Below are 24,390 nucleotides of genomic sequence, written 5' to 3' on the forward strand. Positions count from 1 at the left end.
TCTTTAATGCATTAATTTTTAGCAATAGAAATAGAAAACAATATTGAAACATGATTATATTCCAAATTCTGCACTTGAGACTCTTTGTATTGAATTGAATAACAGATGTGATAATAATATCTTTTATAGATCTCATAATATAATACAGTCTATTTTACATGTGAACTAACTGATTTCAAACTGAATGCTTAAAATGTACTGGTCAATTACATTAATTGTAAGTTTATATTAGGGTCATGGTATGAGAATACATGAGGGAATTCCATAAACACATATGGGGATAGCAATTTACCTTAATTATTAATCTGACTAATACAGATCTCTCTTAAGATGAATCACTTAGATGCTCTCTGAGGAAACATATAAATATATAATAGAAAATTAAACTGTCAAGACCCTTATACACAAAGTTCAAAATCAGTCCCTGCGTAAAGGCTTTTTGCCTCTTATTTGTCCATATCTCTGATTGCCCAGGAAATTCACTGAGAAACATTTAAATGGATACCAAGCACTGTTTTACTGAAAACTAAAACATTTTAAACACGCAATTCAGTGGACATTAAATGTGGAATAAGTACTGGAATGTCAGACAGTGTGGAGACTTTGTTAAAGTCTCACAATAGTTTTGCATTGGCAAGAACAGAACAAAACAAATTAAACTGCTCTGAGCATATTTCATTCAAACTTTGTTGCATGATTTTTATCAAATCACTGTAAGGCATAAAAAAGGTGTTCATTTGTGTAGTAATGAGTTTACATCTTCACCCAATTCCTTGGTGTATTTTCTCTTGGTGTTTTTGTTTCCTTGTGTGATTTCACACACATCCTCTTGGCAGCTTAATGCTTATAAGTAAGGTAGTCTTGTCTAGCATCAGTTTCCTCATGAATTCCCACATGATTGCACTACTGCTGTTTGCAGGTGTCTGACAGAGAAACAAACACTGAGGTCGCATCAGTGGTTTGTGTGCACAACATGCACAATTGATTCATGTCATCTTGTTAGATGGTCCCACTGACAGAGCAATTTAAGCCTTGGATGCAGTTCCACACAGCAAACATTACTGCCACGTGAAGAAACAGAAGTGCACGAGACACTGAATCCACACAAGAGTGCACCGTTCCCCAGATGTTTAGAACAGCAATCCGATCTTTGAATAATAAAAAAAAAAAAAACCTTCTAGAGAAAGCACAGTGGAGTGACCCCAATGTTTGATTTTTATGTTTAGTTCAAGTGGGCTTTTTATTATTTTATTAAAGAAAAAAAGTATTGATTAGATTATTTTTTTAAAAGTATTCTTCACTTAATTAAATAAACACATACACAACATCATTGGTTGTTCATGCATAGAGTTTGTGCTTGGAGGAAAAAAAAAAAAAAAAATTAAATTACAGCTATCAAAGTAGTCCAGCATCCTTTTGCCTTTCTTCAGAAAGTCATGTTACAACATGATCTTAGGGCAGAATATATCATCACTGCTTTCAACATCAGCAGATGTTGCAGTTTCAAAGTTGAGGGCTTAAAAATGGTACCATACTTTCCATTTTATTTCCCATTGATTGTATTGAGATGCAGCTTAGTTTTAAAACATCCACCCTCATTCTAGCTATATGATCATTTTCACTCGCATAGCAAAGTTGTTGACCTGCAATGTTTGGCTACACTGTTATGTTCAGGCAGTTGCTGGACCTGGAATTCCTTGATTTTCTAATTCACTTGTATTTACAGATAGTTAGGTTTAAAATTAATTAATCGTTGGATATTGGAAATTGGATGTTAATAACTTAATGATTAGCTTTAGAAAAACAACCATAGTTAGAGTATAGATGTTTTAATGTTAATGGCATGGTCATTATGGTTAAATACAGACTTACTCATGCTTACTCTGCTTCACTAAACATGTTGAACATTTTTTCACCAAAAACTACTCATATATTTTTGGTCTGTATGCAGGTTGAATGGGCTCAAGGGGTTAACAAGATATATTTATCTTTAAACTAAACTTGTCTACCAGGCATGTGGGGCAAAGGTCTCTGCAGGACTTCAGCAGTGATATGCAACACCACAGATTTTCTATCAGATTCAAAACCGAGTAAAATTCAAGCCAGTATCAGTAAGACATATCAAATACCAATACTTTGTAAAAAATAAATAAATAAATAATAAAAATACTGTATTTGAAAAATCACTTTCAAAGCAAGCTACTCTAAGAGGAAAGGAACTGATAGTTACATTTTTACAGAATACTCTGTGATTCAAACTGAAAAGACTAGTAAAATGCATAAAAAATTATAGAAATACCACAATAAATATGTATGTCAACACTTACATATTAAAATATTAAATTAACCATCAGTCTAAACAAATGAGAATTGATATTATCAGTCTATGCTATGAAATATTTTTTCAGTCGTATTTCTATGTTTTAAAACCCCACTGGTTGTTTTACACTAATAATATGAGGTGTACAATAATAATGTGGAGTATAAAATTATTAAATAATAAAGTACAGCATAAACCATGCAGATGTAATAGAAGCAATGATAGAGTAGTCCGTGTTTAATTTAATTATAGCCGATGTTATGATTGACACTCAGATAGTTAAAGAGGTTTGTGGTGTTGCTGTAATACATTTGTGTCTTTCCACACACACATCATACATTGTGTTGTTGCTATTTAGCGCCACACTGATGCTACAGACTGAGTGAGAGCCAGGTGCTGTTCCTCATTTCACATATGACTGTGGCTGGCAGAAGAAAAAGTAGTTACCAGGTATAATTTAGACAAGATCCTGACATTGTGGTTACTTTCCACTGTATTTTAACTACATATTTACCCATAATGACTAAAATATTGATATCCTAACATGAAAATCAATAATACAACATAAAAAACTGGTATCGGAAGTATCAATATTTAAGTATCAATCCATCCATCACTAGACTTTAGTTGTTTTCTCTTTCACTTGTTAGATGTGTGATGGAATTTACCACACTGGGTATCCCAAATTTGTGTGGTGAGCTTGAGCTTGCATTGAGTTAGTTTTCATACAAACAACTAACTTAAATAACTATAAAATGACCTCTTGTTTCTCTGCCATGAAGGTGCATCAGAAATATGCTTACTGATGGACATAACATTATGCAGCTTTTGTTATCATTATTATCTGAATGTGCTTTTACTGATTTGCACGTTTATGCAAGGAAATGTGATATTTGTGAATTATTATCTTTCACAAAGATCTAATAAATAATTAATTTACATTGAGTGAAAAAAGATCTTCAAACTTTGTTTTTAAATGACTATTAGGAAATAAAAATGATAGAAGAACATGTGATCTTGAATTTGATCTTTAAAAATATTTTAGTCATTTGCTGATTTGCTTCCTTTTAACTCATAATATTCTTAATAATGTGTCAAAAACAGGAACAAAAAATAAAATTGGGTTGGTTACTGTAAAACAAGTATTTGTCTGAAAATGTCAATATAATTTTTTATCACTGGTTTTGCTGATTTCTGCCTTTTTTGCAGACTGATATCATAGAGGTGCTGGTATACGTGGTAAAAATACAATATATTAAAAAAACGTTATGAATTAGTAAAATATTATATGTGTAAATACGTCTAAAAATTTGCCCTAAACTTTAAATCCCTGCTAAGCATGAAATCTCATTTTGACTGTTACTACATAGAAATAGACTGTGTTGTTTTAGCCTACAAATAAAGCCACAAATAATAGTTTTTGTTATGTGAGGTCGAAAGAAATGTATTTTCAAAAAAACGGAAGCCAAACCCGAAAACGTGTTCTCCTACATTAGCACTGGTTAACTGACAACAGATTTGGGCTCCAGAAAGCATCACATTATTTATGGAGGTACCATTCTGGCTCATAATGGGCATCTGGCACAGAAAGGCTGGACTGGTTTGAGGTCTAACACTCACTTGGATAGTTGGCAGTTCTGATGGGGGCAAACCCAAGTTCACCAGTGTTGGCTCACCCCAAGAGTAGATTTCCCAGACACTACATCTGGCCTTCCATGCGATCAGCAACCTCAACTGGGTCAAATCTGCATGCCACAATGATGTCAGAGGTTTCCACTATTACTGACAGATCAATAACAGTCAAAGCTGGTAGACAGATGATAATTTTCACACGTAGTACTCCAAACTACTTGAATACCAAGACATCAAAATTCTCATAATCCTTATTGTCTGTTTATATCTTTGTTTCTGCAAAACAGGACAAGGCAGAGTAAAAGCCTAACTCATGTGTTCGATACTTTTTCTTTTGTTTTCTTTTTAGCAAATAGGCTTAATTGCTCACACAGAGACATTTAAATAAGAACAAGAAGTTAAGAATCAAGAAGCACCCTGGAAATGAAAAATGAGTAGTTTTGCACATCCAGAAAGGATCCAGCAATGCATGATATCAAGATAGTATATTAGATGAATAGTGAATACCTGCCCTTTATCTTTGTGTAAACTACCAGGACCTTCATGATTCATTTCAAACAGAGGCACAGTCACAGGAGAATACTTTGGCAGTGTGTTTTCAAGGTGGAGGGAAACTTTTTACTACAAAACAACACATGCTTTAGAATATTATTTCATATTTTTTGCTACTCTTTGGGTGCCAGCTCTCAGAACATTTGTCTCACAGAGATGAGACGAACATCTTTTTAATCAACAGAGTCTCTGTTTTCAAATTGTCTGTGTGGATGGCTTTAAGTAGCAAAGCAAGAAAGTGGACAATGCTGTTCTCATGTTTTTGTTACATGCTCATATAATTTCTTTGGGTTTGAATTGTGTTTTGTTTGGATGGCAATGCTTGGTAGTGTTATTCAGCTGAGTTTCTCCCTGTGATTTTGGCATGCAACATGGTAGGATAGGTGCTGGCTAGCATGTGCAAAGATCTTCTGTACTCATTCTCATGCTGCCCCCTATACAGGGGTCTCTCAAGAGGTGAGGGAGCTTGCTTATTTAAGTTTCTCCTGGAAAAATGTTGTTTTTTAATCATCCATGTGATCTTCAAATACAATCTAAAATCAATAACCCATGGATGCACTTAAAATCTATAATAAACAAATACTTTGGCTCTGCAATCACACTCCATTCATTTAACTTTTAAATATGTTTTCAAGAATCCCCTGAATATTCTTATTTAGCTCATAATGGGGACAGCCACTAGGCCATTGAGTTTAAAGGTTCCCCACTTTAGGTTGGCTGAACTTAGATTGAACTTTATCTACATAAAAGAATGAAATTAGACAAGGTGCTGCTAAGAAAACTAATGTCCACACAGTCTGCATGAGTAAAGGGCCGACATTCTGTTTATAAAATAACTCACTTTCCCGGGGCCACACTATTACACTTTAACAAAAATGTACAAGAAATCTGTAATAATTTCACATCTATTTTATATATATTGAAGTCGGTTTCCAGTATAATTCCTCCTCATTTTTGTAAATGGGGTTTGCAAAACAGTAATGAGATCTCTTACTTTATTTGGGTACCTGACAGTAACTGACAATGAAAACTGAACATTGGAATCTTAATCCAGGTGGGAATAATGGCTTTAGTTACCATTTACAATGTGTTACATGCAATAAATAAACTAAATAAAGTGACCATGTAGTGTATGCCTTCTCTGAAGTCTAGTGGCAGTCACCAACACTGTATGTGTTCACAAGTTGTGGATGATTCAGGCATCACAGCAAAGGCATTGAAAGTAAAAAAGTTCTTAATAGTACCTGCAAAGAGAAGAAGAATAGGAGAAGATAGAATTGGGTCTCTCCAGGATTCTTCTTCTCGGTTCCTTAGATTTTAAATAAAAATCTGAAGAACAGTTAAAGACTTAGTTATTTGTGCCTCTGGCACTAGAGGGAAAGTAAGCTCATGAGGACTGGATGTGGACTTTCACAAGACACAGTCTTCTTAGTGGGTTAGATGCTATTTGGACAACTACATGTTCAGCTCTGTTACCCTAATAAATTGTTGTTGACACAGCCCTCTAGAGATCTGTGATAGTGCATTAGTAGTGCAGAGCTTAACCAAGGAAGGATCCTCTACTCTGTCAAGTGAGTTGCAACATTCTGGGAGAACCACTGGCACTGCATTTTACATAGTTAGACGTTTGTGTTCATATGCTGAAAGCACCTTTTTCTATTTAAGTTACTACCCTATGCAGAATTACTGGCTTAAATCATTATTTAGTTTTATGCTGTTACACTCCATGGCAAGGGTTTAAAAAGGAGTGGATGTCCAACCAACTCTCTGGAAACAGCTTTCAGGGACTTTGTGTATTAATAAAGGTCTTCCTGGTTCAGTGCTGCACAAATCAATAAAAGTATATGGTGTTGATATATTGAGTTAGCTTAGCAGAAAATGGGAAACTGGTGGCTTTATTTAACAGAATTAATATTTTTGGAGAATGAATCTTGCATGCAGTTGGCTGTTGTCCTGAATTAACTGGTTGGGTGGATGTTGACACAAACCATTTCAACCATTTGGACCATTTGACAAAAGGCTTATGATGGTACTAACATTGTTTCAGTGTACAATAGAGCAGCAAGCTGGCCTTTCTTTATTTATATAGCACTTATAAAGATAAAAATCAGAAAGTGCTTCTCAAAAAAATACAAGGAACAAGAAAATATAGTATATAAAAAAGGAAGAAAACAACAAAAACTAAGCAAATCTTTGTCATGGCAAAAATGTGGATGTTTTTGTGGGATTCTACTTCAAGTACAATTGAAACATTATGAGATGTTTCCAGATAACCATCACTAAAACTATCCCTTTTCACCCTATCACACAACTACCATCATTTTTATACAGTCAGTTAGCCAGAACTTTACCCTTAACCTGACTTAAAGAAATTAAATTAGAAGTTTTTTTCTTTGATGGTACAAATGCTTTATTATAGATGACTGCTTCTAAAATGCAAGTGCGTGCAATGTAATTTGACGAGTGTGACAGGCAGTTAAAGAGGAAATTCCCTTCATGCATGTGAGATTCTCCATCTGTTTCCTTTTTTCAATGTTGAAAGATAAGTATATAATATGATCTTCACATCACAGGATACAAAGGCACAGTTTGGTTGCTGCAACTCCAATTGAGAACTCTATCATTTTACTAAACAGGAATGGTAAATTCAAGTGAAATCTTAGCCTACTCTTGCTGTTTGCATAATAGATGCTCTTTAATGAGAAATAATTGCAGCCAATTTAAAGTGGAGAATTAACCCTAAGCAACCTCATCTGGTCCATTAAACAAATACCCCTAAATACGACTAGTCCAATAAAGTTTTACTGGCTTCAACATTATGTCAGTAAGATATATTTAATGTTATTGATTGCTTTGATTTTTAGGACATGGACAAACATACAAATCCAAGCAGTTAAATCGCCATATTTGCATAAAAGAGTACCTTAAAAAAAACAAAAAAAAAAAAAAACGCGGGTCTCCAAATTCAGGTAACAAAGCAATCATTTTTATGATAACTGATCTTATCTAAATGATTTTATAGATTGACTGTAGAAAATGGACATATAAGGATATAGATAGTTTGGCCTTTTTTTTTATCAAGAAAAAAGAAATCCAATGAAATAAATCGACTTAATGGGCAGAATTAGAGGGGTCTGAATCCAGGGTAGGATTGAGGGAAACTGTGAAATAAAAGAGCGAGTGATCAGGAAAGACTGTGCGTCTGTCTGGAGGGCGGGAGGAGAGAGGCAGAGAGAGAGAGAGAGAGAGAGAGAGAGAAACACATTTTCATCCAAACCTCTGTTTTTTCCAGAGCCTATCGCTTCGCGGCTCAGTGCAGCTCCCTATTGTTTAAACTGTGAGGAGAGAAGGAAAGAAAATCACTCAGCTTGTTCTGTAAACGCTTCCAGTGAATAATTTTGATCTAATGCTCGATTTTCGCCGCTCTGAATGCCGCATTCATTGTCAACTTCTCCGATTTCTTCACTTAAGACTTGAGCTGCATCATGAATAGTTTGGGGACAGCTTTCAATCGCATACCTCTGGAATGGTGGGGATTACGCAGCCGAAACCCGGGGAGCATGTAAACGCAGATGGAGTTTGGGATTTATTTCGAAAAAAGGGAAAGATGACCGTCTTCTCATTGTGCTTGCTCCTGTGCGCAGATCTACTGGATTTAGCCGTCGGTAAGTCTGACCCTGTCATGTCATTTTTCACGGTATGTGAACCTCTCACAGTCCTCCCATCTTTGCGTGGGGTCCAACAAACGCTAAACTACCAACGAGTAGCTGGATTCATGTGTGACAGTAAAACAGGTCTACTAACTGGCCATGAACAGGACAGTCGGGTGAAGGCGATCGGTGCCACGCATGCCTCATGCCAACTTTCCCCTCATCGCGACAAACAAGTCGTGGAAGGGCGAAATAAATGAATAATGTTCAAAATCAGTTCAGACTGCAGCACGCGTGATGCCGACGTGCCCAAGAAAATGCATGAAAAGCGGTAGCAGTAGGCCTAGTTGTGTATTAAGTCTTAATACATCTGCACTGACTATCATGATCAGCACGCGTGACAGCACCTACTTCTGAGCACCGCACAACTGTGGCTACAAATGCTCACGCGCACTCAGAGATCGGGTCTTTTTTTCCACCTCAGACAGCGACTGTGCTCAACAGATATTAAAGTTATTGCCTGGAAAAACATTAAAGCGCTGCTTTTTTTTGGGCGGATTTCTGCTCTCAGCGCGGTCTGAGCGGTGGCATCAGTCTGGCGTGTTTTTATCTTCCCTTGGGGTAGTTGGATAGAAGATGAAAACGCAACATTTTCCATTTTTTTCAGAAAACCACACACTTGTTTTTTAACCAATGCACACAAGTTATACTGTAAAGAATAAGAAAAGCCGTGTTCTCAAGTGCTGTCATTTCTTATTTTGGGGTTCATTGTGATGGGATGGAGGATGAACTGCAGTTTAGAGTAAGGCACGTTAAGCCTCTTCAAATTATGGCACGGATTTATTCCACTACACTTATGGTATTGCTTGTTCACACTAGATTTTTTAAGGCGTTTGGCAGGAACACTTTTCTTCCTCCATGGTGGTCATTAAGAGCTTTCATTAAAAGACGGCATTAACAAGGTTCCCTTTCGAGAAAACAAGTGCTGCTCATTCTGCTAGAGCTCACACACAGTTTACTGTGAGCTGTGATGTTTGGAGGACTTAAGAGGAGAGTTCATTCCTTTCTACAACATCACAAAAGTCTCTTACATACAAACTAACCTGTTAACCTATGCTGTAGGCGAGGATTGTGCTGTTTTCAAGTGACCTTTGCTGACCCATAGGAAATCATTATGTCATGTCAGATGATTGACGCTACCCTGTAATACAAGTGTTGATGACATAGATAATATGCAAAAAAACAATGGAAAGTTGATTTGTAATGTCTGTTTCAATTGACTAGATTATTATTATAGTGGATGGACTCAAGATTTCACTTTTAAATTCTTTGTCTACAGTCTTAAACATGAGATGTCAGAATTGTTAGCATATTTGATTGATGTCAGAACATTACTTTTTTATTAGCTTGTGTTTTAAAAAAATTAAAGACCTGTCTAGGGTGAGTTTCAGATGGGGTGCTGGCAATGACTCTGCTCTTAGATGTATGAAAATGTTATGCATTTTTAATTTTCCCATCAAGTCATGTTTGGAAAATTTTGGGAATTAGTACAGCTTACGTGCAGCGGTTTGGGTTGCCTTGTGTATAAGATGTGCACATAAGAAAAAAAAAAAAGCTTTCTCTTGCAGTATTTTGTTTTAGAATTAATTTAGTTTCATCTTGTCATATGTATTCTTCATTTTAGATATTTGGCTCAGGTCACTGTTTAATGGCCTGACTATGAGCTAGCTGTGCTACTTAGCCAGTAGCACAGCTAGCTCAGGCTGTTTATTTAACTGTTGGTCATGTTGCAGTTATACTGTTACAAGAGAAGGCAAATATTTAGCTACTGTGTGTTTCTCCATGAGGATAGATTTCTAAGTAATTTCAAAACAAAGAATAGAAATATAAGGTAATTAAGAGGACATTTAATTCCTGTCTGACTTTCTGATTCCAAAAATGGTTGGTTTTTACATCTGCCTTTCAAAGAAGGAAGCTTTGATTCATAAAATGTTGTAACCATTACATTTAGTCAGTCTCTTTAAGGAGCTAAAAAAAACTAACTAACTAAATAAATTAAATAAAATTGGTTTTAAGAGTGCAATCACAGAGCACAGTGCATCTTTCTTAGCGTGTCTGCATGGGTAAAACTCAGGTACATCAATTTTTACATTGTTTATCTCCTCTGCAGCCATGTTTTTGAGGTGTTTTGAATGCATTACCATCTTGCCGTTTTGTTATTAAAACATACGCTAGCCAGGTGACACAACTACAGTTAGTAAACAGCAAACATGGACAGAAGTTAGACAACAGGTGAAGAGGAGACATTGTGTGCACGTAGGTTTTGCAGTGTTTTGTAAAACATTGTATAACTAGAAGCACTCACAGAGCACAGATGTCCACCAAACTATTGTAATTATTTATTTATTTTAACCAATGATTGTGGACATTTTCTTTAGTTAGAAGCTGTAACGGCAAATTATCCATATCTTCCTAAAGTCAAGAATACTTTAAAACATTTCCTGGATCCAGGCAGTGGTCCGGATCACCCCTAAAATCTAATCGCTTGTTCCTTATTCCATTAGTCAGATTTCCTTAAAAATGTCAAAATATGTCCATAACATTTTGAGTAATGTTGCTAACAGACAGACAAACCAACGCGGCCATATACATGACCTCAGCATTTGCGGAGGTAATAATTACTGACAGAAAACACTAAGGACTGCTTGTGGATGGGCCATGTGTTATTGTTACGTCCTCATTGTACTAGGGGTAGTAAGTGAGTCGAAGACTGGATCTCAAATAAAAGATACAATTTATTTAAAACACACAAATGGGTTGGAGTACAAACACGACCAATCCGGTGTTGACTGAAACCACAAAACAATAATAACAGATAACTCAAATTAATGAACAAAAAAAAGTGTCCCATAAACGGGTAGTAAATACTCTAACCAAATTAACAGAAAGTGTCCCAATGAAAGGGTTAACAACTACTCAAACAAATAAACAGAAAATGTCCCAAAAACGGGTAACACACTCTAAGGCGATATCAAAGCTCTAAAACAAACAAAAGAGACTTCACCTCAAGCAGGGAAAAGAGAGACGTCAAACCCAAACACAAACACTTTACCAATTAACCAAAGTTTTAGCATGACAAACCCAGACAGGGTAACTTCCACAGACAACAGGCTCAGTAACACTTCCAGTCTGGCAAGCTGTGTCCCGCTGTCCAAAGCTGCCCCGAATGAAGTGGGTGATGAGGTTTAATAGGCGCACGGGCATCGTCATTGGTCGACCAATTGGAATCCAGGAAGTAGATAGTCCATCCCGATGGAAGGAGGGCGGCCCCCGGGGAGGCACTTGCTGTCAATCATCAGGGCATGCTGCAGTCACGTCCTTTCTGTAGGCTGGCAGGCAGGCGGCCGTAACAGTTATTTTCATTCATTCATCCATTTTCTCTACCGCTTTATCCAATTAGGGGTCGTGGGGAAGCTGGAGTCTATCCCAGCAATTAACAGGCGAGAGCCAGGGTACACCCTGGTCAGGTCGTCAGTCCATCAACACAGAGAGACAAAGAACCACTCACACTCACTCACTCCTAGGGAGAATCTAGAGTGACCAATAAACCTGGCATGCATGTCTTTGGATGGTGGGAGGAAGCCGGAGTAGTGACCCCCCCCATCATTATACAGCGGGACGTGAAGAAGCAAGATGGAAAAAATGAGTGGGTCTAGAAAAGTTATTATGAGGGGCCATGCAGGAGCACTGACCAGGAAAATGGGGGCACACATTTTATGAAAAATTGAACTGACTATTACAACTAAAGTGATCATCTATTGTAAAAAAAAGAAAAAAAAAAGAAGAAAAACTTGTAAAACAAACAGCCAATGACATATTTTATCAACAGGTGTTTACTTTGAGTGATGCTGCGGTAGGACTTTTATCACTGGTGCACAAACACTTTAGTGATATGAAGTGATATGAAATGATCAGTTTTATCAGAGTTTCTTCATCAGTGTTGGCTGTTTAACTTCAGTCATCTGGTGGTTTTATGACAGAAATCTTTACCATGCAGACAATTGGTGAGATGATGATATATGAATTCTGCATTATGATCCAAAACATAGTAGGCATGATTTAGAACAGCATTTTGAACAACAGTATCTCATCTTATCGGCAAGGGGCTTCACTGTATCGTTAATCTATCGTATCGCTGGCAGTGTAATGCGATGTGTATCAAATCGGCCTCAGTGGTGGGGATTCACATCCCTAGATATGAGTTGGAGTTCCCCTTGTGTTAACAAGTTGGCACATTCAGACAAAAAAAAAATGTATTAATGGAAATGCTCTTCATTTACAAACTTTTAATTAAAGAAAGACTTAATTAATTCCTCTTCTTTTTTCTTCATACACATTTTTAGTTTTAATTTCTATATATATCAAAAGATTTCTGCACTCAGCAGAGTCCTGGAGGATACGTTTACCCAACCAGTCTACTTGTCCTTCGTGTACTTGAAGAAGGCGTTTGATCATGTCTCTTGGGGAGTTCTGTGGGAAGTGCTTTGGAAGTATGGGGTGCCAGACCTTCTGATAAGGGCAGTTCGGTCACTGTACGATCAGTGTCAGTGCTTAATCTGCATTGCTGGCAGGAAGTCAAATTCATTTCCAGGGAGGGTTGACACGATATCCTAGCCTATATAATAGTTAGTCCTGTTTTGAGTCCTCAGCGTTAGTTCTGTACACGTAACTTACATACAGGCTTATTAATCTGGATGTAAATCTTGTCAACCTTAAAATCAGCTCTGCTAAATCATGACTTGATGAACCTAACCATTAGAGTATTACTGTGGGAATATGACACAAGATGCCAAAATTATTTAAACATTATCCGACAGCTACATGCAACAGTGAACTCCTGTCGCATTTTCAAACCTCATCATGGACAAATTTTCCATAAATGACTTAAATGTAATGAAAACGCTCATGATAGAAAAAACTTAGACTTTTTAAATGTCCTGATGAAGACTGTTTCATTTAGTGGAGTCCCAATAAATATTCTTGAAGTTCAGGGGCAAGGGTTGTGTAGCTTTCATAATGAAAGATGGCATACGACCTAAAGCAGGAAAATATGTATGCTCCAAATTATCCAGATTCAGAATCTGTGTGTACTCTTGTTCCTGCACATCTTTCTGTGATACTTCCCAACCGACTTGGAATTGAGCACAGCTCCAGGTGCCACTTGGACTGCCTTTTCTCCTCCCATTAATAAATATGCAAACAACAATAAATAAATGGCATGGCCTTTAGCCCAAATAAAAGAGAAACACACCAGAAACTTAAAAAAATAAGAATAGTTTAACAGAATATGAAACTAATGTGGTTGAATCAGAGGTGGAGGAAAGATAAAATAGCCTGCACAAACATGAAGCATTTTGAAGACAGGTGGGCGGAGCTTCTCAACCTGCTTTGCATGTTTTTTTGTTTTCTTTTTACTTCCTAACTTTTGTGTGAATCATGGTGTATGAAACATTGTGATGTGTACAAAGCATTTACACGAGGCCCCAGGTCTCACTTAACATGTCGATGTTAATAAAACCTACAAAAATATTGGATCTATTTTAAGCTGTAATGCAGCTCAGAAATGACTACAATGACGGTAGATTCAACTTGTTTAACTGTGCACGTTCCTGCAATATGCATGATGTTCTCCCTGTAACACTGGAGCAGAGGAAAGACTTTGGCTGCTTCTCATTGGAGAGCTGTTTACTTGTAATTTTGTAAGTGATTTGTAAGTCACTTTTTTTTGTTCTTACAATTTATTGTTAGATAGGAATTATTACTCAACAGAATTTAATTGGACAAGCAGCGTAATTCATCTGGGTATCAGCTCACATAGATGGGTTGTTCCTCTCAATACTGCTATTTGGGATTATGCAGTCTGTAAATGGGGAAAAATATAATAATCGAATAAAATGGGTTCTTATAGGCTGACACATAGTAGTATTAGTGTCTGGTTTGAAGTGCCTTTTAGGGCACTTGAGTCACAGAGCCTTAGAAATTTATTTAAGAGATAAAAACTACACATTACACTGTTCAGAAAATGAAATGAAAATATACCAAACTGATGGTTTTTGGAAATTTTTTCTAAGGAAAGAAGAGTTGGCTTAGTATTTCAGCTAATATTGTAGATAATTTCCTAGTAGAAAATAATACATCTGTAATGCAGAAACCCGACCTCTGTTATTTTTGTCTTTTTAACTTTCAGTCCAGCCTAAAAAGTGTCTTTATTGAATATTATAAATGCAGGATTCATTCAAACCGAGAACAATGCTTTGTTTCAAAGTTCCATTACAAATATGCATTCTTCTCACATTTTGTGGCAATTTCTTGTTCAATCAATTGTTTCTTTCCTCAGATGCAAATCCATATTGTTTTAATGTTTTACAAACAGTGTGGTAATAAAAAAGAGAGGAAAAAAAAGAGAAAAAAGTTTCAAACGGGAGTTCTTGCATAACCATGGATAAATGGACATGTGATGTAAACTGCTTTGGGTTAAAAGGTTAAACAGCTGCAAGTTGGTTCTAAGAGTGGTGCATGTAAGGCTTTATGATTTTGTGAACATCCAGAAATGGGACAGACAAACTATGTAACCTATGTCAAAGGTCAATGACATGCTTGGCATAATGAAAAACTAAATGAAACAGCATTGTCTAAAACACAAGAAATGTTATCACTACTACTAGTGGCTCTCCTTCAAATTATTGTGTGGCATCTTAACAAGATGTGACACAATATAGACATTTCTATCTGACACAAGTTTATCTGTACAAGTTTCAATGCAAGTTAATTTTAAATCCATCTGTAAAAAAAGAAAAGTGTTTTGCCTCTTACTGCAGCACTGGAGGTTGGCTTGCAGATGGTGTATCATGGCAGTGTTGACAGATTAAACAGGCACTGAATCTAGGTTACATTTCCGGTGCAGTGCTACTGACTACTATTGAAGGCTGGTCTTCACTCACCAGATGTGACAAGAGAAATGCTGAAATATGGGTTGTGGTTATGCCATAATCTAACAACAATCATCCTTCCCCTTATACTGCAGCTCTCAGCAGTTACATAAAGTGATTATCCACAGATTTAGACGTCATATTTATTGTTTAGATCAAGTAATTCCTGTTTGGGGAGGAATTACTTGATCTAAACCCCACCAAGCTAGCAGTTACGCTAATGGCTCACCTCAATAAACAAGTGAGCACCTTTCAAGACTTTTAGAATTTGTTTACTGTAATGGGCTTGGGGTTGAAGATGCCATCATATACCTTCCTTACAGCCCGCTCTCCTCTGGATAAATCAGGAAGCTTCATGAGGATCATGTTCTTTGAGTTCTCAAGTGTTTTCAATAGAATTCAGCCTACAGTGTTATGTCAGAAGCTTCAGAAAATACAAGTGGGTGACTCCACAACCAACTGGATTTATGACTATAGAATGAAGAGACTGCATTTTGTTAGACTGAAGGGTTGTGTCAGAGAAGGTGGTCATCAGCACAGGAGCACCATCAAGGAGCTGTACTTTTACCATTTCTGTTTATGCTGTACACTTCAGATGTCCAATACAACTTTTTTGTATACATGGACAAGAAGTTGAATACAGGGAACTGATCAATTAATTGGTATCATGGTGTGGAAATCATCTTAAAGATGAGCATAACAGAAAGATGAATGTGGATTTTTCCATGTGGATTATTTTGGAAATGATTATGCTTTACAAACAACACAAATAATGAACAATTCTTCACACCCTCTACACAACACTGTCAGATAAAAGTGTGGTAAATGAGAAGCTTCTTCAGGACTGTCATCACACTTCAGAGCAAGGTCATAAACAAATCCTTTTGATTTTGATTGATAATTAAAAAAAAAACAAAAAACCAAAACATAAATTTAAGTTTAAAAATTAATTTAAAATAAAGTACACAGCTTTAACCTTTTAAACATGGTGAGTCTGACTGAAGTCAGATTCAGGGGACTCGTACTGTTAAAAGGATTGCATCTAAAAGCCTAACTGAAAAAAAGAAAACTCCTGAAAGCAAACCCTGCTCAAACCATATTCATTGTACACGCCATGATCACCTTTAATTAATGTTCGTTAAATTCACCTTAAGGCTTGGATTTAAATTTTTTTTTGTTTGTTTTGTTTTTTACCTTGAAAACCCATTTACTGTGATAAAAGAACCATATTAAAACTTGAAACAAGTTGGTGACCTAGAAATGACAGCTTTTGTTGAAGTGCTTCAGCCAGATTTGAGCATGAAGACTTGTGTTGGAAATGAAATAGCTTTCACTGAAAAATCTAAATGATGTGAGATTGTCTGCATGGCTCTACGCAGTCCCTGCAAGCCTTCATATTTGAAGTTTATATTTTGATTATTATGACTCAAAATAAAAAAAAATAAATAAAAAATTTAAATGACTGTTGCCACATATGACAAAATATCTTGACCTGGCCTTACCTGCCCTATGTTAGATCAGTAAGGAAAGCAGCCAACTAACTGAATAATGGATAAGTTGGAAAGCACTCTTAATGAATGGAACCAATATTTTATTTAGATCAAGACTGTTTACAAAAGGTGTTAGCTGGTTGTACTGGATTATTTGATTCTTGATGCTAGGGCTGAACAATAATTCAAAATCAATATATATCGCAATATACTTGTATTCCATAACGGTGATATGAGTTTTGAACACATTTACGATATTTCGATATACATACAGTATATGATTACAGTGTTTCACTGATTGGCGTTCGAGCCAGTCAGTGATTCAAGCCAAACAGAAAGAGCCGCAACGCATTGGCTACGTAAGTGATGACGTACACCACAGACACGGAGCCCGACCAAGCCCAGCAGCAGTTAGTAGCTTAAGCTCCAACGCTGCTAGTTTAAGCTACAAAACGAGTGCTCATGTCTGTAATGTAAACATGACTCAACAAGCTTCTACAAGCGAAGAGAATGCAGACGAAATAGTGGATAAGAGAGCAAAGAATAACTACGGAATAGTAACAGAGCAAATCCCCATAGACTCCCATGTTAAAAAGATCAACTTCACAGCACACATAAACAAAAAAAAAACAAAGAAAATTTTGACTGAAGAATTTAGTTTTATTTTATTATGTTTTGCTGATCAGGCAACAGTACATCTGAAGCATTTCCACTCATAGAATGCTGAGTCAGAAGATGAAACACCAATTGTTGCTCACTCCTTTATTCTGTTTATTGTAGCAGTTCTGAGTACTTTTATTTTTAAGCCTAGTTGAAGCACCATTGTTAAAATCTTTAAGAATAACATAATAAGCCTATGTTGTAGTTTAAAGTTAAAAATATTAATATTGAGAAAGGTCAAAGCTTTATTTGACCTTTGATGGTGATCTCAAATTTCTTTGTTTGAAGGCTAATTTAGCCTTGCTAAATACAAATAAAGTGAACATTAATTTATTGTAGTTTTTATTTCTAAAATGTTATACTGGAGGAGTTTCGTAGACTTGGCAAAATAATTTTTAGTTTTACAGGCATCTTTTGTGGGCATTTTTGGCAGTTTTTCTGAGGCTTTTATATTGTTTATATCGATATTGGAATTATATCGTATTGACCGAAATTAAGAAAAGTTTTGGCCATATCGTCCAGCCCTACTTGATGATTGTATTTGTATAAGTTCAGCAAAAAGAGAGAAATATATAATAGGATATTAATAGATGTGGTGCACCATGGGAGAAAAATCACATGGAAAGTAAAATAATTTTATTGTGAAACTTTAGTTACTTTATTATCTGTCATGACTTTGTGTTGGCATCTTCAAGGTTTTTGCCTAAATATCAATACAGTATGAATAGAAAACTCCAAAATTGGTTAATATCAGAGATCATCACAAGTTTATTTTTTTTGTTTATTTTGTTTATTTTGTTTGGATCCCCATTAGCTTCCACAACTGTGGTTGCTAATCTTCCTGGGGTCCCAAATCAGCATACAATTTTACAGTTTATTAATACATTAAATATAAAATTATTTAATAACTGTAAAAAACAGCAATATACAGTAACATTATCATAATGGAGAACCATGCAGAACAAAATACTGTTTACACAATAAAACTTTGGTTGAACTTTGGTTTTGAGTTTTTTTTTTGTGGAATGTCATGTTGTGCTCTTTACTTTTGTGTAAAATTTTAATGCTCTTATCTATGAAAAGTCTTTATGCTACAAGTTTTCAACTGCCTGACTATATGTGCATTTTATTTTTATCACTGAGGTTCAGGTGTTGTTCTTGTAAGAAATGCTGGCCTAGGTATACAGCATCTGGCTCAAACGCACAGCACTGAGAATATCTTATGGAGCGATAAGCCACACATGGGAGAATAACATATTCTGACAGTTAGCATCCATGCCAGGTATCTGCTTTTTCTGTGAAAACAAATCATCTCCTTGACATTTCAGATGAACTGAAATGTGATTTCTGCAGTGAACCATTCACTGAAAAACCATTACCATATTTTATTTACAGTTTGTATCCTTAGCTATGGAGTTGTGCATTCAGGATGACTTGTTGTCTTGTAGCATCAGGCCCTAAGGGTTAACCACAGGGTGGACGTCGACCACAATACAAGTAATGCAGCTGAACTGGTAACCATCATGACAAATCTGTCCTTCTTCAGTGCTGCTTCAGAACCCTCTGGCATGGAAAATGGCTAGGGATACAAGGAAAATGTACTGGAAAAACGTACCTTCCTTACCCATTTGGATAAAATACATTCATGTTCTCAAGCGGCGATGTTTCCAGTGATCAAATGATAATGCTTGTGATAAAAGAGGCAACTAGATGCTTGGGGCAATCAGTTCACACATCACAGTAAGATTTCCAGCCACCCTTGTGGGCCTTCATACTTGGATGTAGGCTGGCTTGTTGATGTCAGGGGCTTGTGTGGGAGTTTGAAGCAACTAACTCTGATTCCTCAGCAGCTGGTGGTTTTCAGAGAAAGAGAAAGGAGTAAAGTAGCTTTATTCAGCTCTTGTGACATCTACATGTAAAGTATAACATTAATTCCTGTAATCTAGAGTGAGATATGAAGCATTGCCAAATGTTGTATGTGAACATTTTAAAAAGAAATTTAAAGTTTAAGAGCATAGTGTAATAGCCTAATTTCCTGATCATATTTGTCAGCAGTTTTGTTAAATTTTATCCTCACTGCTTTCTACAATCTAATGTGGATAATGTGATTTCACTTATTGTGTTTAAACATGCTAATAAACTGCTACCATGTCCCAACAGTAATCTACTTGCTAAAAACAGTTGTAGCTGTCTTATATATAATACGTAACACTTATAATTGCATCTATTGTTCATTACAAGGGAGCCTCAGAAGGAAAACTGTTATGCATGGATGATTTTTCAATTTCTAAAATTTTCTTTTTTTTTCAAGTTTTCCTTTTTGTTGTAGTAATGAGGATTTTTTTTGAAGAACTTGACACAATTGAAATTACTCAAAGTTAATGTGACCTCAGCTTGAAAAGAAACTGTGCTTGTGTGTTTGTGTCACAGTAGTATGGCAAGGTTGTAGTAGGAAAAAATAAAGATAAAACAAGGAGGTGTGCTAACCTAACAGGAAAAAGATTATTACTAGAAGATAGTGTTAAGTCTAATTTTGGGCATCAGTACGCTGACATTATGAATAAGCTGGGAGTTTCCCCAAATCACTGCTTTTAGAGTTTTACAGCATCAGAGAGGTTTCATAAAAAGTCCCAATCAGATGTGTAGAAATGAAGAGATGGGAAAATGAGGGGGGCGATGCTTTAATCTGCACATTGACGTCACTTTGGGTGGGTTGATGTTGTGCAGATGGGAGTGGGGATGGATTGTGTGGGCTATGTATCTTACAACAACAGATTATTTTCTTTCATGCATGCTGACTTCCTGTATATGAGCCTCCGAAAGATTTTTTTTCCCCCCTGGAGGGACAGCATGCCTAGATTTTCTATCAAAAAAATCATGAAGACATCACTCTGCAGTCACAGGAGCAGGTATTTGTGAACTTTCACAAACAGAGTCAGTCTGCGATAGGAAAAGTCTCTGTGTTCATCCTGCTACATCTGTCGTTTATGATAACATTTATCAGCAAACCTTTGATTCGACCGCAAAACTTATCATGCAAGTTCAGAGAATTAATCTTCTGAACATGACTAGAAATAGACAAGAATAGCAACCGTGGTTGCTTATGCATCCTATCCTGCTGTAGACATGATTATTATACTTTTTCCAAAATGATGCTTAATATCATGACGTGACTTCATCTTTAAGGGTGGTTACACTCATGTTTTGGCTTATTGGTCCTTCATTCTGAATTTTTGTAAAAGGGAAAGATTGTGACTATCTAATTTGTTCTTCCTTTATAAAACTGTCAGCTTTAATGTGGGTCTTGTTGGAAATGTGGCTCATGCCGGCTACTGGGTAACTGCGTTTCTCTCTGGAAGGTGGAATAAAATATTGCCGGGGAGCAGCTGTAATGGCTTGCCTTTTTTTGGTTTCTTGTAGTGCTGTTATAAAAGGAATAATTAACATGTATGAAATTGCATAATGTGAGGTCATAGTGTGAGTCTGTCCCTTTCTGATTGCGATCTCTTGAGGCATGTAAGCATGAGATTCCAAGCTGTTCACCTTTACCCAGTTTTCTTTTGCAGAGCAAAAGATTTAATGCTTAAAGTTTCTTTTACCTTTCTTATGGTCATTACCCAATAAGACCCAACTCTCCACCATAGATATCCTTTCACAGCTCCCCTAACACAAAAGACTACAATCTTTCATTGAAATGTGGGGGAACTGTTTGGAAAACCTTCCGGCTATGTATTTTACTTAAGTTTGCATGCTTATAAGTGAGGAAGCCCATTTATGTGTAACTATAATCACCATGAAGTGCATGTTTTAAAGTTTTTTTTTGTTCTTTTGCATTGCTTTGTAAACATAAAAAACAGCAACAAAACACCCATTAAATTTTGCTTTGCATGCAGAGTTATAGGGCCTAGATAAAGAAAATGTCTAACTGTGCAACTTTTACCTTGAACAGGGATTTGAAAGTTGTATCATAGCCAACAAATTTTAACCCCAAATGCATTATACTGTAGCACATCATATTGTTATACAGTAACAGTAAGAAATTATGTGTGGAGGTGAGTGTCTACAGTTGTGTTAGAAAGAATGTTTACTCTTTTTCAGTTATAAGGTCTTAAAAACAATTCCTCTCATCCTTACCAAGTCTCAAAATGTGGTAAATACATCCTCAAGTGAACAAAAACAAAATGTATATTATGGCGTATCATTATTGAACAAAGAATTAGGTCAAATTGCAAAAGCATCCAGGTGTATGCTCAGACATTATAAGTGAGAAAAGACATCAACAACGCTCTTAAAAAAGCAACTCTTCCTGCCCATCAAACTGTGAAGAATAATAAGGCCATTTTCAGACTATTTGGAATTCATCATTATACAAATAGAAAGATAATTCAAAACAGTGTTCTCTCTTCCTGTGAAGGAGTGGACTTTCCAGTAAGTAAGCTCATGGCCGTACAGTTAGAAAAGGACTGAAGTATGGTTTGTTTGGAAGGGTTGCAGGAGAAAGCCTCTTCTCTCTAAAATGGACATTGAGCACATATTAGGCTAGGTACACACATAAAGATTTTTTTAATCTGTTAATATTTTTTATTTGTTCGAGACCTCATACGTGAAGATAAAAAAAATCAGGCATTTAACCGTGCTTATCGTACTGTGTGTGGTGTGGTCTGATAATCTCAGCACATAACGATGCTGTCCCACAACCAATCTACAATCTAGTCCTCTGAGCCAGAAATCTTGTGTAATCAAACTTGATCTAACAAAAACGAAGAAGAAGAAACATAGCAACCACCGTAAAAACAAAGAAGAACCAACACCCAGTATGGAAGAGCAACTATGCAACTATTATTAACAGAAAAATCCAAAACTGAAAAAAACAAAAGACTGGATTCAGCTCGCTCTCTGATTGGCTACAGTCCGTTCCAGGTCACAATCCACTCAGTCACAACTCAGGAGGCGTCTGCTTTCCTCACACACATGAAGATATTTGGTACTTCCGATTGTCGGCCACAACCCGTTTCCGAGCAGATTGTCAGGACAAATTCATTCTCAACACACCTCAGACCAAATTAATTTTATAGGAAACTCTTATAAGACTTAAGATCATTGGGCGTTTGCCATACTTGGTTGGGAAGGGGCAAAATTGGGACAAAAACAGCCTGATAATCTTTATGTGTGTACCTAGCCTTAGGATTAAAAAAGCAGTGCCTAAACAAACCACAAGTGTTCTGGAACAATGTCTGACAAGGCCAAAGTAAAGATGTGTGGTCATAATGCACAGTGCCATGTTTGATCCAAACCATACGCATCATATCAGCAACAAGCACCAATGGTGTGGGGAGTGAAGATTTGGACTTGTTTTATTGCCACGGGACATGGTCATCTTGCAGTCACTGAGTCGACTATGAACTCGTCTCTATTACAACAAATCAACAGCAGAATAGCTGAAAAAGAATAGAATCAAGTGTTGTAATGGCCCAGTAAATGCCAAACCATAACCTGAGTGAAATGCTGTGGCAGGACCTTACCAGAGCTGGTAAGGTCAACAAACCTCAATTAACTAATGCAAAATTGTAAAGAAGAGCCAGCATTCCTACATGATGGTTTGGTAGACTGAAAATGTCATGAAAAGAATAAATGGATAAATAGATAAAAATAAAATATTGCTTCCAACAATTCTTAAAGCTATTGAATGATGGGAAATATTTTTTTCTTCAGAGGTTGTTTTTGAATTTTGATTTTCAATAAAACCCACTTATTACTTGAAAGAAAAAATAATTAAATAGCGGAAATTGTTGAAATGAGTGTTCTGATTTTATGTTTCATCTGTTGACCTTTACCACTGTTTATCAAGTCTGACATTAGAAAACACATATTCCAGTTTATGGAACTGAATGTCATTGCATTATTTGGCAGCTTTTTGCACATTCAATGTCACCTTTATTTAGCACAGAAAAAAGGATGCATTTTTTAATGTGAAGTGTCTCCCTGGATGAAGTTGCATTATTTGAAGGAAATATTGTTACTTTGCATATTGATGTCTTTCAAAAAGCTGCCAAGTTAAACCGCTACAAAGACATGCTGTTAGTTCAACTGATAGATTTTGATGGCAGTATATTTACAGTCATTCTGCATAGCATATGCTGTGTTTTAGTTAATGCAGACATACTCTAGTTATAATACTTTTAAATTTTGAGTAAGTTATAAAAACCAGCTGGTTGACGTACTGTAATATTATAAACAGCACACTGATTCATAGCACACATTTCATGTGTGTAAAGTTAAGACTTTTGCATGCTTTTTAGTCTTAACATTCCCTCCTGTTTATCAATCATATTGTTTCATTCACTGGTAGTCATTTACCTCACAAATAGGACATAGAAAATAAAACTGTTCTAAACTCATCTTCATAAAAATTGTCAAAGACCAGTTAATTTTGTCCTAAAAGGATAAAAGTTGTGATGAAATAACTTTGTTTCCCTTGTGCTGACTGTCTGGGAGCTATGGAAAAAAATCCTCAACTGGCTAAAAAACTAATTTATCTTACATATAATTAGGATTGTCATTATATTGAAATGTTGTACATTGAGACTGTCATGAGTAATGAATATCATGTGGGAATAAGGAGAAGGAAAACACCGGTAAAATCTTGGCTCTGGGTCTGATTTGTCAGTTATATCAGCCCTCGGCCATTGATCAAGTTTATACTGAAAAAACCCTCAGTGGACTGTGTGTCATCAGACTTGGAGAGTTGAATTACTTTGCTTTCCTAAACGCTTATGCAGTTAACCTGTCAAGCTTGCATAATAGTTTTGCATTGTGTCTTGAATGTTAGTTGGACACCTGTTTGTCAAAAGCAGCAGCAAAGTTGAATTGAATTGCTTTCCTGTCATTTCAGCAGCTTGATTTACACACCCACTCAGCTGCTTGGTTTCCTCATGTGGCAGCCTCCTCCAAGGGGAGCTGAATGTAAGAGAAAGCTCACATTAGTCCTCGTCACAGCAGACTGAGCATTAGGGCTACATTCTGCAGGATAGTGAGACCTCCATCATGTCATAGTAACACTCACAGATAGAAAATGCCCCTGTCAGGATGCTGGAAGA

At 36.3% G+C, this 24,390-nt stretch overlaps 1 protein-coding gene across 2 annotated transcripts in view; it reads left to right on the plus strand.

The window, feature by feature from the left end:
• Window positions 1-7,772: 7,772 nt before the first annotated feature.
• igsf21a (immunoglobin superfamily, member 21a) overlaps window positions 7,773-24,390 on the plus strand; it is a 172,813-nt gene continuing 156,195 nt past the window's right edge. For both annotated transcript variants that reach the window (XM_041980672.1, XM_041980673.1), the window contains exon 1: window positions 7,773-8,169. In XM_041980672.1, coding sequence (XP_041836606.1) covers window positions 8,031-8,169 — 139 coding nt within the window. In that variant the 5' untranslated portion in view covers window positions 7,773-8,030. The remainder of the gene's footprint in view (window positions 8,170-24,390) is intronic.

Source organism: Melanotaenia boesemani, chromosome 3 (genome assembly GCF_017639745.1).
Source record: "Melanotaenia boesemani isolate fMelBoe1 chromosome 3, fMelBoe1.pri, whole genome shotgun sequence".
NCBI classification, from domain to species: domain Eukaryota; kingdom Metazoa; phylum Chordata; class Actinopteri; order Atheriniformes; family Melanotaeniidae; genus Melanotaenia; species Melanotaenia boesemani.